The 16,742-nt window shown below is 46.9% G+C and overlaps 1 protein-coding gene across 5 annotated transcripts in view; it reads left to right on the plus strand.

The window, feature by feature from the left end:
- LOC126064779 (ATP-binding cassette sub-family C member 12) overlaps window positions 1–16,742 on the plus strand; it is an 83,383-nt gene that overhangs the window by 59,149 nt on the left and 7,492 nt on the right. For 3 of the 5 annotated variants that reach the window (XM_049864057.1, XM_049864061.1, XM_049864062.1), the window contains 4 exons: window positions 206–432; window positions 2,847–2,984; window positions 7,215–7,401; window positions 13,965–14,054. In XM_049864057.1, the coding sequence (XP_049720014.1) occupies window positions 206–432; window positions 2,847–2,984; window positions 7,215–7,401; window positions 13,965–14,054 (642 nt within the window). The remainder of the gene's footprint in view (window positions 1–205; window positions 433–2,846; window positions 2,985–7,214; window positions 7,402–13,964; window positions 14,055–16,742) is intronic. The other 2 variants (XM_049864058.1, XM_049864060.1) reach the window with 1 other exon arrangement.

Raw genomic sequence — 16,742 nt, forward strand, 5'->3', positions numbered from 1 at the left:
CAGAGGCGGGACTTCTCTCGTGTTCCTCTCATGCAGTTGCCCACAAGAACTGGGAGCACCCTGACTTCCCCAAGATTGCCTGGCGCATCGCGCTGTGTCCCTGAGAAAAGCTAGGGCCCCGCGCTCCACGACCCCAATCCCAGTGAGCAGCCAGGTTACCAAGCACACGTCGTGGCTCTGTTTGACTCCGGGCTTTTACCCACAGATCCTAAAGAGCCCGATGAGCTTCTTTGATACGACGCCCACGGGCAGGCTAATGAACCGCTTTTCCAAGGATATGGATGAGCTGGATGTGAGGCTGCCGTTTCACGCTGAGAACTTTCTGCAGCAGTTTTTTATGGTGGTGTTTATCCTAGTGATACTGGCTGCTGTGTTTCCTGCTGTCCTGTTAGTCCTGGTCGGCCTTGCTGTAGGCTTTGTCATTCTCTTTCGGTAGGTCGATGCACTGTCTAAGAAGGGAAAACCACACACGTGCATTTCCAGTCGACACAGAGCCTCTTCGGTCACCATACCCAGTGACCGGGCACCACTTGATATTGAGCACATTGACTTTTTAGTACTTAGGAAATGCCAGGGGCTAGGCTAAGTGCTTTGCATCCACCCTGGCCCTTCAGCCTCTGAGCAGCCCTGCGAGGTAGATACCACTGGAGGCCAGGAAGGCAGTAGGTGTGATACCGACATGTTCTCAATCGCGGGGCGCTGCCATTCCTGCTGCTGAAGAGACAGAAGACCGATCCTCAGTTGCTCTGAGCTTGGAAAAATCACTCCCTCCCAACCACTGGCATGGTCAGAGAAAGCCTCAGGCTGCTTTCTTTGCACTGGGGGCTCCTGCTGGGGCTGTACCCACCTTCAAGTCTACCCGGGGAAGGCAGGAGGGCAGCAATGATCCCAGTTTCCCAGGAAACTTGGCTCCTCCCTGGCCGAGGGTCCAGCTGGAGTTTTCAGCAGACAGCACAGTGGGTGGAAAGCAGAGCCTTACAAACCGGCTGGAGGACCTTAAAGCGGTCGGTGAAACTGCAGATGGTAATCATTAAAATACTTGCCTCGGAAGTGTATGTACACACACACAGAAGCCTCTCCTGTTTCAGAGAAGTTACTGTGAGGATCAAATGAGATTCTGTGACTCTAAGTGTCTTGTAAAGTAGAAATGGGTGCAATGTTATGGGAACTTAAAGGGTCCATAGAAACCAATACAATATTTATGATGCTCCCAGATGTGCTCAGCTCTGTGCTGGACACCCAGGGTCTTAATCAGGCCCCTTAAATTGTAAAAGATTCAGCCCACAAATCCTGGATCCACCACTACCTGTAATAGGGTTGTTTGTCTTAATCCAGGGATTCTCAGCTCCCTGGATTAAAGATGGCCACAGTGTGGAGGATGGACGGAGCTACAGAAAGATCAGTCATGGCTATAGGATGGGCATCTCTTGAGATGTAGAATCTTCGAGAGCTGATGTGAATCAGACGTGAGAAGATGAAAGAGGGGTGGATTCAGAGTCATTTCTAATTGATGCAGGATCATTGGGGTTTCATTATTGGTGGGATTTTGTGGGTTGGGTAGATAGAGGAACCAAGGATCAATCACTCCAAAGTGGGCAGTAATGTGCAGAGAGGAGATACAGAAGGAGAAGCAGTGCGGGTAACAAAGATGATGTGTTTGGGTCTGGACGTTTCAAGTTTGTGGGTCAAGTCGGTGGATGGTGCCTTGGGCAGTGGGAATGCGGGTGAAGGGACACACTGGGGATACGGGTCTGGACTCAGGTCTCCTTGGCATCGGTGTGGGAGTGAAGGGCTGTGGTACGTGTGCCCTGGGAGCTGGGAGACCTGGGTTGTCCCCTCCGTCTTGCATTGCCTCTTTGGTGACCTTGAGGAAGGACCCCTGGCCTCCATCTCCATCCCCATGCCTTCACTGTGACGATGAAAAATCATTTTTGAAAGTGCTTTACGAAGATAAAGCCTGACCTGTATGTCAGCCTTTAAAGCAGATCCCTTGGGCTGCTGTCCATTTTTGTAATTTTGTGTTTATCTGACCATTGTTCCTGTCCATTCTCTTGTTTGTGCTGTTGGTTTGCTCAGCAAATGTTTTTTTCTCTGCTCTGCAGCTCCACCTCCTGCTATAAGGACAATTCAGGCCAGGGCTGGCTCTGATGGAATTATCCAAATGTTTCAAACTCACTTGAGCTCTGAACTGATGGGATTTTCCCCTCCTCTCCCCGGGTCCATCTTAGCTGAAAGTCCAGAGGCCAGGTTAGATTAGCTCTCACAGGCCAGCCTGCCAATGTCCATTCCCGAGGGCAGTGGTCATGCGCTCACCAGGGCCCTGGAGCTACAACACGAAGGGCAACTGCACTTGTGTTTAGAGGGTTTGGTTCTAAAGGCAGCTCTTGAGGCTAGAATGACATTTGGTCAAAATTACCTTTGAAAGTGCCCCTAGAAGATCAGGTGTTGGCAGCTGGTGCATCAGGTCTTCCTCCAGAGTTGTAACAGATCACTTTTCTTTGGGTGGGCACCAAAAAGTGGTTGGGTTGTGTTTAGGGACCTCTTTGTATGCAGAGCACTTATCTTCAAAGGCAAGAATCGCATCTCGTGCAGCGAGACTGTCATGATACAAAAAGCACTAAGAAGCGAGACCAGAAGAAGAACTGGTAGACTCACATTTCTCAGACCCCTACCTCTGACACAACCCGCTATACCCTCCTAGAGAAGAGTGGTGGCCAGCTCACCCTCCCCAGTTAGCGCTATACGTCTCTGACGTAAGCTTTGTGTTGACTGGATACTTGAATCTGTATGTGCCAAGTGTGAGACCCCCAAGACCCCACTCTGAGGCCCTCTTGATTTTCTTGCAGCGTGTTCCATAGAGGAGTCCAGGAGCTCAAGAAGGTGGAGAACATCAGCCGGTCACCCTGGTTCTCCCACATCACCTCCTCCATGCAGGGACTGGGCGTCATTCATGCCTATGACAAAAAGGAGGACTGCATCCTCAAGTGAGTCCTGGCTGGCCCTGGCCCGTGGCTTCCCACTTCACACTTGACCATGGACACGCGGTCACAGGGACAAATGGCTTTTCTGGCTCTGGGAAGGGAAGCCTGGGCTCCCTGGTGACTGACCCTAGATGAAGAGCTGGCAGGATTGAGGAGGCACAGTCTAAGACATTTGGCCTTTCTTCCCAGCTTCTGGGGCCCCATGACAAGGAGAATTAGGGGAGCTCACTCAATCACAACTTCAGTATGTGACCTCACAAGTTTTATTTTTCACTATAAATGTAAAACGTGTTCATTTCAGGAACATATGGGAAAGCAGAAAAAAGAAGAAAACCACTCATAGGCTCCAAACCCAAACCCTATTAATACTTTCATATATTTCCTTCCAGTCTTTTCTTTTTTTCTATTTATAGGGTTTTCTTCTTCTTAAGTATTTTTTCTTTTACTTCACAATTTAAAATAGCATTTTTCATGTTACTACATATGAAGTAAAACTAATACTTAAAGGTTAACATTATATTCCAGCCAGTGGACAAACTAATTTCCTCCCTCTTAAAATGTTGTGGGGTTACTACATATGAAGTAAAACTAATACTTAAAGGTTAACATTATATTCCAGCCAGTGGACAAACTAATTTCCTCCCTCTTAAAATGTTGTGGGGACTAGATTAGTAAATTTCCGAGGCATCTTCCAGCAAAAAAAAAAAAATTTCTAAAATGCTGTATAAATTATATCAGTCACAGTAGACTCACCACTGTAATAAGCAACCCTAAATCTTAGGAGCTTAACACACACATACAAAATGTTTACTTTTCCTCAAGTCATAATTCAATGAGGGTCCATGGAGGGTTCTGCTCCACACTCAGGAATCCAGTCTCTTTCCATCTGAGGCCCTGCCATCCCCAAGGGCCTCGAAGTCTTCTCCAGGATCTACTGTGTCTAACCAGAAGATGAGAGGCAAAAGGTGGGGGAAGAACTCCATGAAAAGCTTGTAGTGGAGACGTCATCACTTCTGTACACATATTTGCTAGATTTCAGTCACATGGCTTCCCCTAACTGCAAGGGAGGCTGGGAAATGTAGTCCAGCTGAGTCCATAGGAGGAAAAGAAAATGGAGTTTGATGAATCTATAGCAGGGTCTGTCACATAGATGTTTCTATTTTTCTCTCCTTAAAAATTTAACACACATTTTAGTCTAATTGCACCTAATTCTTTCTCTCACTGACCTCCCACTTTACCACCCAGGATCTCAGTGTAGACTTGGCATCCCAGCTCTGTCTTTTGTTCAATCAGCAGTTAGTCCTATTACTAGCCTGACCTGAACATCATCCATCAAGGGTTCTGCAGCCACAAAAAGACCCTTTACCTGTCCTGGTCGTAAGGAAAAGTCTCCCACCCACGGAATCGTTCATTGGCTCACCCATAATAAGCGAAACCTTTTCAAGCTTTGTCTTCCTGCAGATTCTTCTCCAAGGTTTCCAAGAGAATTCCATAGAGAGCTGGGCCCCACATGATTGATGGGGCCTCCCTTTTTGTAATAGTCTCTTTCCTGTCATAGACAGTCCAGAGGGTTTGGGCTTCTGACATGCATTGCTTTCGCCTGTAGACGAGAAATGCTACAGCATTAAGATAAGGTTTGAGGTCAAATTCCAGTTTGATTCCAGCTAGTGATTTTGTTTCTGCGCAGTCCTGCCAACCACATACACAAGACTGCAGGCGACTGCCAGGTCATGTAAGTTCTCAATTGAATTTGTAGGCTTTACGGCTGCATGATAGGAGCATGGTGTTGGCAAGAGTATTTTGACTAAGCTCTGGAGAAAATAAGAGCAGAAACAGAAGTGGGGAGGGTGCTGCAGAGCCCAAGGTGGCCGGCCAGAGTTGCTTCCAGGCAGACGCCTTTGAGGAATTCTAGAACAGGGTGCAGCTGCAATCCCTGATGGCCAGGGGCGGATTATCCAATGGGCAAGGTGAGCATGGTGCTTACCACATCATCTGTAGTGAACAATTTCACATTTTTTTACCACGTCAAAGATTCTGCTTCTAGGAATGGCTGGACATCAGTCTCTCTCCCACCCCACAGCACCGTCCTACAGAATCAAAGCCTCTTTCCAAATTTACAATCCCTGACAGCAGCAGATTACCCAGTAAGCAAGGTAAGCACGGGCTTACTTGTGCTTGCTTACTAATCTGCAGTGACCAATTTTACACGTAAGCATGTGGTGAAACCCATTTGAAATTGGTCACTACAGATTAGTAAGCAAGCACAAGTAAGCCCGTGCTTACCTTGCTTCCTGGGTAATCTGTCCCTGCTGATGACATTCACAATTGTGGCCGTGGAGAAATCTTCACCCTTCAGGGATTTAAACATCAAAAAGCTTTCGTTTTTTTTTATTTGCAATAATTGCTACCAGTTGTTTGGATGAAGCTCCTTCCCCACCAGTCAGGGGAACCCTGAGTATCTACCTAATCTGGTGTATCTTTGGTTAATGGTTCGTTCAGTTCAGTTAAAATTTCAATCTCATACTCAAGACACAAGGAGTCCCTGGGTGGCTCAAATGGTTACATGCTTGGCTACTAACTGAAAGGCTGGCAGTTCAAACCCACCCAGAGATGTCTTGGAGGAAAGGCTCGGCAACCTGCTTTCAAAAATGAAAACGCTATGGAACACAGTTCTACTCTACAACACATGGGGTTGCCATGAGTCAAAAAAGACTCAACGGCAACTGGTTAGAGGTCCCTGGGTGGTACAGATGGTTAAGTGCTTGACTATTAGCTGAAAGATTAGTGGTTCCAACCCACTCGAAGGTGCCTCAGAAGAAAGGCTTGGGAATCTGCTTTCAAAAGGCCACAGCCTTGAAAACCTCAGAGAGCACAGTTCTACTCTACAAGACGTGGGGTTGCCATGAGTCAGAACCAACTTAGCAGCAACTAGTTGAATGGTTGATATTCAAGCCGAAGCTCTCCCTTTCCTCCAGAGGCCTGGAGTGGTACGGCTGGCATTGGTGTGTATGGATTGGAGCTGGGGGAAATACCTGTTTTTTCCCCTTTTTTCTGAGCCCCGTCCCCCGGTTCTGGTGCAGGAGGACAGAGGGGAGCCAGCTCACTGCACAGACGTGGCGTGGTGGGCTGAGGGCCCAATGGGACCAATCCCAAGCAGCCCTAGCAGGCATTTCCTGGCTGATAAGATCCAAAGGGTCTTCCAGCCAAGCTCAGCTTGGCAGCACCCATCAGGCAGCGTTCCTCTGATGTGGGGGTTCCTCAAGTCCGGAAATTGCACGTCAAGACTGCAGCTCCAAATACCACCTTCCCTCTGCACTCCCTACGCTAGAAACTGCACAAACTGGCAGGACCTGCCTTCCGTAACCAAAGCCTGTTGACGTTGATTCAATTCCGACTTTCGGCAATCCTGTGTGTGTCAGAGTAGAACCGTTCTCCATAGTGTTTTCAATGGCTGCTTTTCCGGAAGGAGAAGGTGAGATCTTTCTTCCGAGGTGCCTCTGGATGGACTCAAACAGACAACCTTTCAGCTAGCAGCCCAGCGTGTTAACTGTTTGTACCACCCATGGACTCCCATACCTCTTTGGGACAAGGCACTCCAGAGGGTGCACATTGCCCCTCTCCTCTCTGTCACCCTCCTTGATGTTCCTTCTCTTCTTAGCAGGCCCTCTGCTCAGTGGACACACAGGCACATGGGGACAAGGGGTCAGCTTCCTCTCATTGAAGACATACCCCTGTGCTCTATGCAGCTACCCTGACTCTCTGACTTGGGGAGGGGAACCAGTCAGGCACCCTCCTTCCCCTCTTCTGCCATCACCAACACTAGCTCTTCTTAAAGGTGACCTCCTCCACGACCCCTCTTCTATCCACTTACCACGGAGCCATTTTTCATTCTGCAAAGTCTTTGGGGGTGGCTGATGCCAAGTAAGGGATCCGCTGAAGTTAGAGTATGAGGTACTCAGCCCCTTTTGTTCTCAGCTGTGGGCTCCAGTCGACAGAGTCCATTCAGCACCCTACCGTACTGCCGCATGGAATTTTTCAACATATGTGCGAGTCAAAGGTGTAACAGATCCTGAAGGGCACGGACATATGTTCTTTTTTTGCCAGCATTTACTGTGTGAAAGTGCATCTCTCCCTTGGTTACAACTTTCCCTTGCCTTAGTTCTCCAGTAGCCCTAAGCCTAAATGCACGGAAGCATACTTAATCTCCTGTTTTATCTCATTTCTTAATTTTAGGTTTAAGATGCTTAATGATGAAAACTCCAGCCACCTCCTCTACTTTAATTGTGCTCTCAGGTGGTTTGCTCTGAGAATGGACGTCCTCATGAACATTGTTACCTTTATTGTGGCGTTGCTGGTGATGCTGAGTTTCTCCTCAATCAGTGCTTCATCCAAAGGCTTGTCACTGTCTTACATCATCCAGGTAACACTTGGTGCAAGGTTAAGCTTTGAGCAGAGGCTGTGGCATACAGTTTATCAGGGAGGATGCTCTTGGATGGATGTAACAGAAAACCCAGCTCAACTGGGTTTAAGCAATAAAATGGCGCATATTATTAAAACTTCTGTTAGTCTGTGGGTTTCAGGCATAGTTTGATCATGGCTCCAACTTCATTTCTTTGTGATGCTCTTGGCTTTGTCCTGCTCCTGTAATGGCTTTGTTCTCAGGCAGGCTCCGCTCATGGTTGTACAATGGTGACCAGAAGCCTCTAGGGGCTAGAACAGGAAGAAAGCTTCTCTGTCATTGGGTTAACTTAGGCATCCCAGAACTAAATAGTGATTTGATGGGATTAGGGTAATTGGTTTAGGCCAAGGGGTGGAGTTGCAGCCTCATCCCGCCCCCAAGTCACACAGCTGCCCCACAGTGGGATGGATAGTAAAGAGCCAACCATGAGGTCTATGCCAAAGGATTACTGATTTCTTTTGTTTTTGTTTTGTTTTTTCCTTATTCAATAAGCAAACATGTGGCATTTATTATGCTACAGGCGCTGTTCTAAGTCCTTTTATAAATTAATTCATTTAATCCCCACAACTCTTATGAGATTGGTACTGCCATAAACTCCCCTTTTTACAGATGAGGAAACTGAGGCACAGGAGAACTTGCCCAAGATAACATACCTGTTGCGTTTGAAAGTCAGAATTTTAACCAAGGCCTTCTGGGTCTGATGCTTGTCTTAATCTCATTCCTTGGTATCAGCTTCACATTTTCTCTTTGGAAGCTTCTCTGATGTTGTCCTTATCCTTGACTCTCTGAAATTCCAGGACAGTATGTCTGGGTGTGAGTTTTTCTTTGTATTTATTCTGTTCAATGCTTGTTCTTTCAGATTAAAGTCAAACCCTCTTCAGCTTGGAAAACTTTCTCCTTCATTTTGATAATTTCTTCATCTTCCTGTTTTCTCTGTCTGTGACTTATATTGGTTGAAAAGTGGATTTCTTGCATCAATCCTGATGTTTCCTTTTTTCTTATCTTAAAGATTTCATTTCCTTGTCTTTTACCTTTATTCTGGGAATTTTTCTTAACCTTGTCATTCAACCACTGGCTCTTGTTCTCTGAGTCTACAATCAATTAATCAACATTTAAATGGATATATTTTTTAATCTCTCCGAACACATTAGATTTTTTTTTCTCTTAACTTTCTTCTCTTCCTTGACTTATATCTGTTTGTTTTATTTTTTTCAGGGTCAGATTTCTATTGATCTGTTTCTTTCTCTTTCATGCCACCGGTTTTATTCATATGTTTTTTGATACATTAATCTAAGAATGGGGCACTGGGTTGGATTTTCAGAATCTCCTCTGCCTCTGTGTATACTTTGTGAGGTCAATTCTATGAGAAACTTTATATCTGTGGGTGGGTAGGTGGGTTGGCTTTTTCATAGGCTGCTTTCATTTCAGGAAGGGAGACAGGGAGTTCAGATGATAGATTTAAAGGGGTTTTATCTAGAGTACTAGCACTTTCTGGGAGCCCCAATTATCCCCCGATATTTCATTTAATTTCTTTAAAGAAAAGTGTGAGTGTGTGAGTATATGTGCGTGTGTGTGTGTGGTGCACACATGCATGCGTTCATGCATGCGTGTGTTAGCCTGGGGATAAAGTGTCCAGCTACCTCTGGATGGGACAAAGAAGGGGGAAGATAAATTGATCAGGCAGGAGTAGGTGTCTACAGATTATTAGCATCTTTGTGAGCCCTCTGCTCACACTTGGACCCTGTGAGGCCTATGCTAGGCAGAAGGTGCTTTGAGCCCCTGTGGCTTTCTGCTTTGGTTCTCTGTTCTTCCATTCTTTCATCCTCTTTCCATCTTCCAGGAATTTGTTGCGCTCTCTAATTCAATGTCTCTCCCCTGCTCCCTAGCTGTTAAAGGTCTGTTCTTTTTTGAAAATTCTTCTGATATCATTTAAATAGTACTTTGTGAAGGAATAGGAACAAAAACATATTCTTAGTCCTCTATCTTAAATGCGAAAAGTGAATTTTCCTTGGGTAGCCAGTCTTCCTCATAAATGGGTATTTTCATTTATCCTGCCTAGTGAAATTGTTTCCCCTAATTGGTTCAAATAAACCAGCTTTCCCCAGCAAAGGTCATGCTTTTGGTGGGTATTATCAGCTTCCTGTGAGAGTATTTTCAAACATTCCTATAAGGCCAGAGAAGAATTTGCTCATATTGAGACCTATGGGAATGCTTTCTCTCCAGTTGGCTTCATTGAGAATCAGAATGGCAGAGCTTCCCTGGAGAACAGAGGAGACTCCCGAGATGGATGAGGAATTGGTGTGAAATTCCACAGAGCAGAAAGCAGATGCAAAGTAACACCGCATCACAGAGGAAAGTCAGGGCATCAAGAAGCACTTAGTGGGGGCAGCACTGTGCCAGTGTGGGAATCCCAAACATGAAGAAAGCGGCCCAGGTCCTTAAGGAGTTGATACCTTCATGTTGATGTGGTTATTAGCTTTCATCGAATTTATTCCAACTCATGGCAACCCCATATGTGTAGAATAGAACTGCTCCATCGAGTTTTCAAGGCCGTGACCTTTTGGAAGCAGATTGCCAGGCCGGGCTTTCAAGGCACCTGTGGGTGGGTTTGAACGGCCAACCTCTCGGCTAGTACCTGAGCATTCAACTGTTGTATTTAAACAAATGTGTATACGTCTGAATGACAGGCAGATGGAAATGATTCTCATGGGCAGGGCTCATTCATTCATTCACCAGATAGCCACCTAGATCCTACCGTGAGCCAGGCACTGCACTGACTACTGTGGGTTCAGCAGCAGACAAGCTGTACAAGGCCCCTGCCCCCATGGAGCTCATGTTCTATCCCGGAGAAGTAAATGATGAGGTGACTTCAGAAAGCCGTCAAGTGCCATGGCGACAATATAGCCAGGCAACGTGGCCAGTGGGTCAAGTGCCATGGAAACTATATAGCCGGGCAACATGGGCAGCGGGGACGGGGAAGCAGCATCGGATTCACCAGTCAGAAGAGGCCTCTTATGATGGTGACTTCTGAGCTGAGACCTGAATGATAACAGACCAGCCACGGAAGATCTGAAGAACAACTCTTTCAGCCCGAGAGGCCAAGGAAGGCTTAGGGGAAGGCATGAGCTTGGTCAGTTTGAGGAACTCAGCAGTTCACGAGGCTCAAGTAAAGTGGCAGAAATAAGGTCTGAGGGGTACGGAGGAGTAGGAGATGTGGGGCTGGGGCTTTGTAGGCCAGGGGTAGGAGCATTGCTTGTATTCTAAGACAGGGTTTCTTAACTGCAGCCCCATTGACATTTAAGCTGGATAATCTTTTTTGTGAGGGGCTGTCCTATGTATCGAGGAGCCCTGGTGGCAAAGTTATAGGGTTTGGCTGCTAGCCGAAAGGTCAGCTGTTCGAACCCACCAGCCGCTCCACGGGAGAAAGATGTGGCAGTCAGCTCCCGCAAGGTTTATAGCCTTGGAAACCCTATGGGGCAGTTCTGCTCTGTCCTATCAGGTTGCCATGATTTGGAATCGACTGGATGGCAGTGGGTTTGGTTTGGTTTGTCCTATGCATTGTAGGATGTTTAGCCGCATCTCTGGCTTCTACCTACCAGATGCCAGTAGCACCCCCCAGCACCCACACACATTTGTGACAATCAAACATGTCTCCACAGTTTCCAAGATCTGCTATAATACCTCAGATTAGATGGCTCATAAGAACAGATGTGGGAGAAAGATGTGGCAATCTGCTTCTGTAAAGATTTACAGCCTTGGAAACCCTATGGGGCAGTTCAACTCTGTACTACAGGGTTACTACAAGTCAGAATCGACTTGACAGTAGTGGGTTTGGTTTTGGTTTGGTTGACAGGACATTGGGCAATTGTTATGGATTGAATTGTGTCCCCCCAAAGTTTATGTTGCAATCCTAACCCCTGGTACCTGTGAATATGACTTTTTTTGAAAATAGGATCCGTGAAGATGTTATCATTAAAGTTACTATGAGTAGGGGGGGTCCTAATCCCTCTGAGTGGTGTCCTGTGAAGAGGAGAAGAGACACAGAGAGGCAGACAGAGGGAAAGGCCATGGAATGACAGAGTGATGCTACAGCTGCAAGCCAAAGAATGCCTGGGTCTGTCAGAGCTGGGAGAGACAAGAAGGGTCTTCCCCCAGAACCTTCAGAAAGAGCACGGCCCTGCTGACACCCCGAATCTGACTACTGGCCTCCAGAACTGGGAGACAATACATTTCTGTTCTCATACCCCACTGCTGTGCAGTCAACTCTGACTCCTAGCGACCCTACAGGACTGCCCCACAGGGTTTCCAAGGCTGTAATCTTTACGAGAACAGACTGACACATCTTTCCCCCATGTCTGTTTTTATGAGCCATCCAATTTGAACTGTTGGATGTGGGCCGCTTGCTGCCATCTGGCGGGGTCCTGCACCCCTGCGCTAAAAACCTGGTCACCACAGATCATCAGAGCTTGTAGATCAGAAAGCCATCAAGTCAACTGCCCAATGTCCTCTCAACCAAACCAAAACCAACCCACTGCTGTCAAATTGATTCTGACCCATAGCGACCCTTTAAGACAGAGTAGAACTGCCCTATAGGGTTTCTAAGGAGCAGCTGGTGGATTTGAACTGCTGGCCTTTTGGTTAGCAGCTGAGCTCTTAACCACTGTGCCCCCCAGGGCTCCCACTAGGATGTAAACTTCATGGTGTAGGAACTTTGTCTGCCATGTTCACCTCTGCGAACCGGCCTCTCTGGTGGTGCCTGGCTTGTGGAACAGCTCAATAAATGGCTGTTACTGAGGAAAGAAGGCATGGTCCTGCCTCTAGCTCACCTGGAGGCTGAGGCAGATGCTGCTGATACCCCACCCGTGTGCCGTCAGCACCCACCATTCCAGGGCAGGCCAACAGACTCCCTGCGCCCACGGAGGATGCTCAGCCCAAGCCCAAGCCCAGACTGGAGGTGCGGAAGGGAGTTAGGGGACAAATAAACCGCAGCCTCCTCACCCGTTCACGAGCAGCTCTGCAGTGTGCTCTGTACTGCCTCCCAGAGGTCCCTGGCGGGCCTGAGCCTCAGGTGCCCACAGCAGTAACCTGCATGTGAACACAGCCTGCAATGGCTGCCTTCCCCTCCCCGCCTCACTTCTCCCGTCCTCCACGGCACTTCCTGGGCTTACTGCCTTGTTATTTCCTCAGGGCTGTGGTAACAAGTTACCACAAACTTGGTGGCATAAAACAACAGAAATTTGTTGTCTCAGGGCTCTGGAGGTCAGAGTCTGAAATCAAGGTGCTGGCAGGGCCCCTCTGAAGGCTCTGGGGGAGAATCTTTCCCTGGCCTCGTCAGCTTCTCCTGGCTATGGCAACCCTCGGCGTTCCCCGGCTTGCTGAAGCATCGCTCCATCCCTGCCCCTGTCTTCAAGTCCTTCTCCTCGTCTCAGGGCCCTCTCCTCTCCTCTCTTACCAGAGCACTTGCCACAAGTCCAGCTTGGTAATGGACTTGATGGCAATGGGTTTGGTTTTGGTTTTTTTGTAGGTAATCCAGGAAGATCTCTTCACAAGGTCCTCCACTTAATCACATTTGCAAAAACCCTTTTCCCTCTCAGGCCACCTTCACAGGCCCCACCTCCACAGGCCCCACCTCCACAGGCCCCACCTTCACAAGACGTGGATACCATTCAGCCCACCACACTGCCCTAACAAACTACTTGTGCTCACATCTCAGGGCTGGCTTCTGGGGTGTCCCAGCCTAAGGATGGGGACCTTAGCAAGCCGCGTCTGCCATCGGGGCCTTGGTTTTCTCTTTTCTAAGGCCAGCAGTTGGGCTTGATGGTTTTCTGATCTTTGAGCTCTGATGATCTGTGGTGACCAGGTTTTCAGCTGCTTCTGGCTGAAAGCGGGGATAGCACAGGGGTGCAGGACCCCGCCAGGTAGCAGCAAGGGACCCACACCTAATAGTTCATCAGCTCCCCGGGAAATTCCTGTTCGACAGCAATTCCCCACCACTCAAACGGAGAGGCGTGTGATCAAGTGGTGCAGTAGGGGGATGATTCTCACCATCTGGAGCGCCAGGAAAAAATGTAAATACTGTTTGTTTCTAAATACAAAGGAAGCGTTTAAAGGCAAAACATCCAGCAGGAATATCTTCACTCCTGGGCGCTTGGCTGGGATGCAGGCCTCCTTTTTGTGTGGATCCCAGGGAGGCAGAGCTGGGGCGATTCACAGCTCTGCCCCTCTGAAAGGGGGAGCCAAAACCAGGGGCCCTTGAGTTGACCGTGACTCATGTGACCCCCAACTCATGGTGGCCCTATGTGTGTGAGTAGAGCTGTGTTCCACAGGGTTTTCAATGGCTGTGATCTTTCAAAAGTAGATCGCTGGGCCTTTCCTCTGAGACACCAGTGGGTGGGCTCGAACCCCCAATTTGTTAGCGGCTGAGCGCATAAACCGTTGGCACCACCTAGGGACTCCAAAAGGGGGAACAGCGGAACCCAGATGTGGACAGGACCTAATTGTGGCTCTTTGTTCCTTTCACACAGCTAAGTGGGCTGCTCCAAGTGTGTGTGCGAACGGGAACGGAGACCCAAGCCAAGTTCACCTCCGTGGAGCTGCTCAGGGAGTATATTTTGGTAAGAATTCAGACGTGAAGGAGAGGGGATGTGTTACCTCCAGCAGAACTTGTCAAATATCTGAAGTTTTTAGGTGTGAAGGGGACTGTTGTCGAGAAAACTTGAATGCTGTTTCAAAGTCAAACAGAGAGGTTTATTCAGGATTGAAAGTGTCACCGAGGTACAGAAAACCCAGTCTGTTTACAATAAAGTCACAGAGGTTTATCTCGAGCAAAGATTACAGTTCAAACCGGGAACAGCACAGCTCATGGAGATAAGAGCGGTGTCCGAAGACGGGGCCTGAATCAGGGATAATTATCTGCTATGGCAGCCATCAGCCACAGATTATGCTCCACGGGCCCATCTCGGATTAGGGAAGTGGGAGGCGGGATCTTGCAAGGCAGGAGATAGACACCTTGTTGGTTCAGAGGGTATAGCAGCAAGACACTGATTGGTAGCCAACTAGTAACAGCTTTGATTAAAGAGTACAGGTAGTCTCACAGGATGCCTAGATCATGGTCACAAGATGCTTACCTGTATTTTCTTTGTCTATCTTGCAAAAATACCTTGCTGGCAATAGCACCCAGACAACACTGTTCCTGAATACGGGTATTTTGAAGGGTACAGATAGTCTCTTGGTCAAGACCCCTCATTTTGACCACTGAGGAAAAACACATTTTTCTCAGAAACATAGCCGTTAGACTAGAAGTCCAGATTAAAATTAGACAGCAGGGTTAGCGTGTTACGCGTCAGTCTCACTGTAAGCTTTTTCCCTGAGACAGGATTTGTTTTTAGAAAAGGAAATGTGACCACTTCACTCTTCTTAAAAATCCTTCACAATATAATCTAAAGTCCTTGATATTAAACATGAGGTTCTTTAAAAAAAAAATTCTTTTTCCCTCAAGGCGGTTTCCCTCAAGACAATTCAGCAAATTTGTTTTCTAAAAATTAATATTTGGCTTATTGAAATTGTAAATTTGTTTTGTCTTTGTTTCTAAAGTTCTGGGTTAATGGAGAGTCTGAGGCCATGTCTTCGGGGGTTCCTCCAGTCTTGGTCAGACCACTAAGTCTGGTCTTTTTACGTGAATTTGAGTTCTGTACCCTACTTTTCTCCTGCTCCATCCAGGACTCTCTGTTCAGTGTTCCCTATCAGGGCGGTCATTGGTGCTAGCTGGGCACCATCTAGTTCTTCTGGTCTCAGGCTGATGAAGTCTCTGGTATATGTGGCCCTTGTGTCTCTGGTGTTCTTCATTCTCCTTTGCTCCAGGTGGGTTGGGACCAATTGATGCATTTTACATGGCCACTCGCAGGCTTTTAAGACCCAAGACACCATTCACCAAAGTGGGGTGCAGAACATTTTCTTAATACACTTTGTTATGCCAATTGACCTAGATGTCCCCCGAAACCATGGTCCCCAGACCCCAGCCCCTGCTATGCAGTCCCTCAAAGTGGTTGTATTCAGGAATCTTCTCAGCTTTTCGTTTAGTCCAGGTGTGCTGAAACTGTAAATTTTTAAGTAGTCTGACTCTCCTTTAAAAGCTTTTATGCTCAGCTTCCAAGTCCTGCTATGCTTTGAAAAGTAGTCTAGTCAATTCTAGCAATCACTTTTAAGGGCATTTGAATAATGTTTGGCTCCATTTTACAAATTTAATTAAACATTTTTAACTTTATTTTAAAATTTAACACATTCAGTTTTCTTTTTAAGTACCTCAAATATCTGATTTAACAAACAAATCTCCCTGAGTTGTATAAGTCTAATAAATTAAACTTACAAATATGGTGAGCTTTGCATTCTCATAAATGTTCCAATGCTGTATATAAACAGTAAGCTTTTAACTTAAAGTCATGTTTATATCAATTATTCAATTATATATTTTAAATTAGAATCACAATCCCAAATTCCATTAATATTACAAATACTTAAAACACCAAATCGGTAGACTCCTTAAACTAAAAATACTACTGTTTTGGTTTTACTTCCCTTAAATATTTTTGTTCTTTATTCTAAATCTTCTAGGGTTTAAATATGCTCACTCTCTAGGGATACAGTTATTTTCTCAGCTAACTGAGGTTGCATATTGACCAGAGACTGAGCTGGCCTGCCACCCTGATGAGGCACACAGGGGCCCTATTTCTTGTCACTAACTAAGACTTCTTCATAACTTAAGAGGAGGGCCTGGTTTTGTAGCCCAGCCAAGTGGCTATACTTCTTGATTAGATTTTGCCTTTCTTGGGCTTTTAGGAAATTTAAATGCCTTTTCCATGTAACTCGAAAGACCTCTGGGTTTGACATCCTGCATTCTTGTCCTCTATCTACTGCTGGCACCATGATGACTCTTTGTTGATGTTACTGTTGGCACCGTGATGACTCATCGTTGATGTTACTGTTAACTGCCATCCAGTTGGCCTCTGACTGATGGTGACCCCATGCACAACAGGCTGTTGTGATCCATAAGGTTTTCATTGATGGCCAGACCTTCCTTCCTAGTCCATCTTAGACTGGATGCTCCACCAAAACCTGTTCAGCATCAGCAACGTGCAAGCCTCCACCAACAGACAGGTGATGGCAGCTCATAAGGTGCACTGGCTGTGAATCAAACCTGGGTCTTCTGAATGGAAGACAAGAATTCGGCCACTGAACCACCAATGGCCCCATGATGACTCTAATAGATACTGAAATTACAGCTCATTGAATTCTGCAAATCTGAA

Source organism: Elephas maximus, chromosome 21, assembly GCF_024166365.1.
Source record: "Elephas maximus indicus isolate mEleMax1 chromosome 21, mEleMax1 primary haplotype, whole genome shotgun sequence".
Classification (NCBI taxonomy): Eukaryota; Metazoa; Chordata; class Mammalia; order Proboscidea; family Elephantidae; genus Elephas; species Elephas maximus.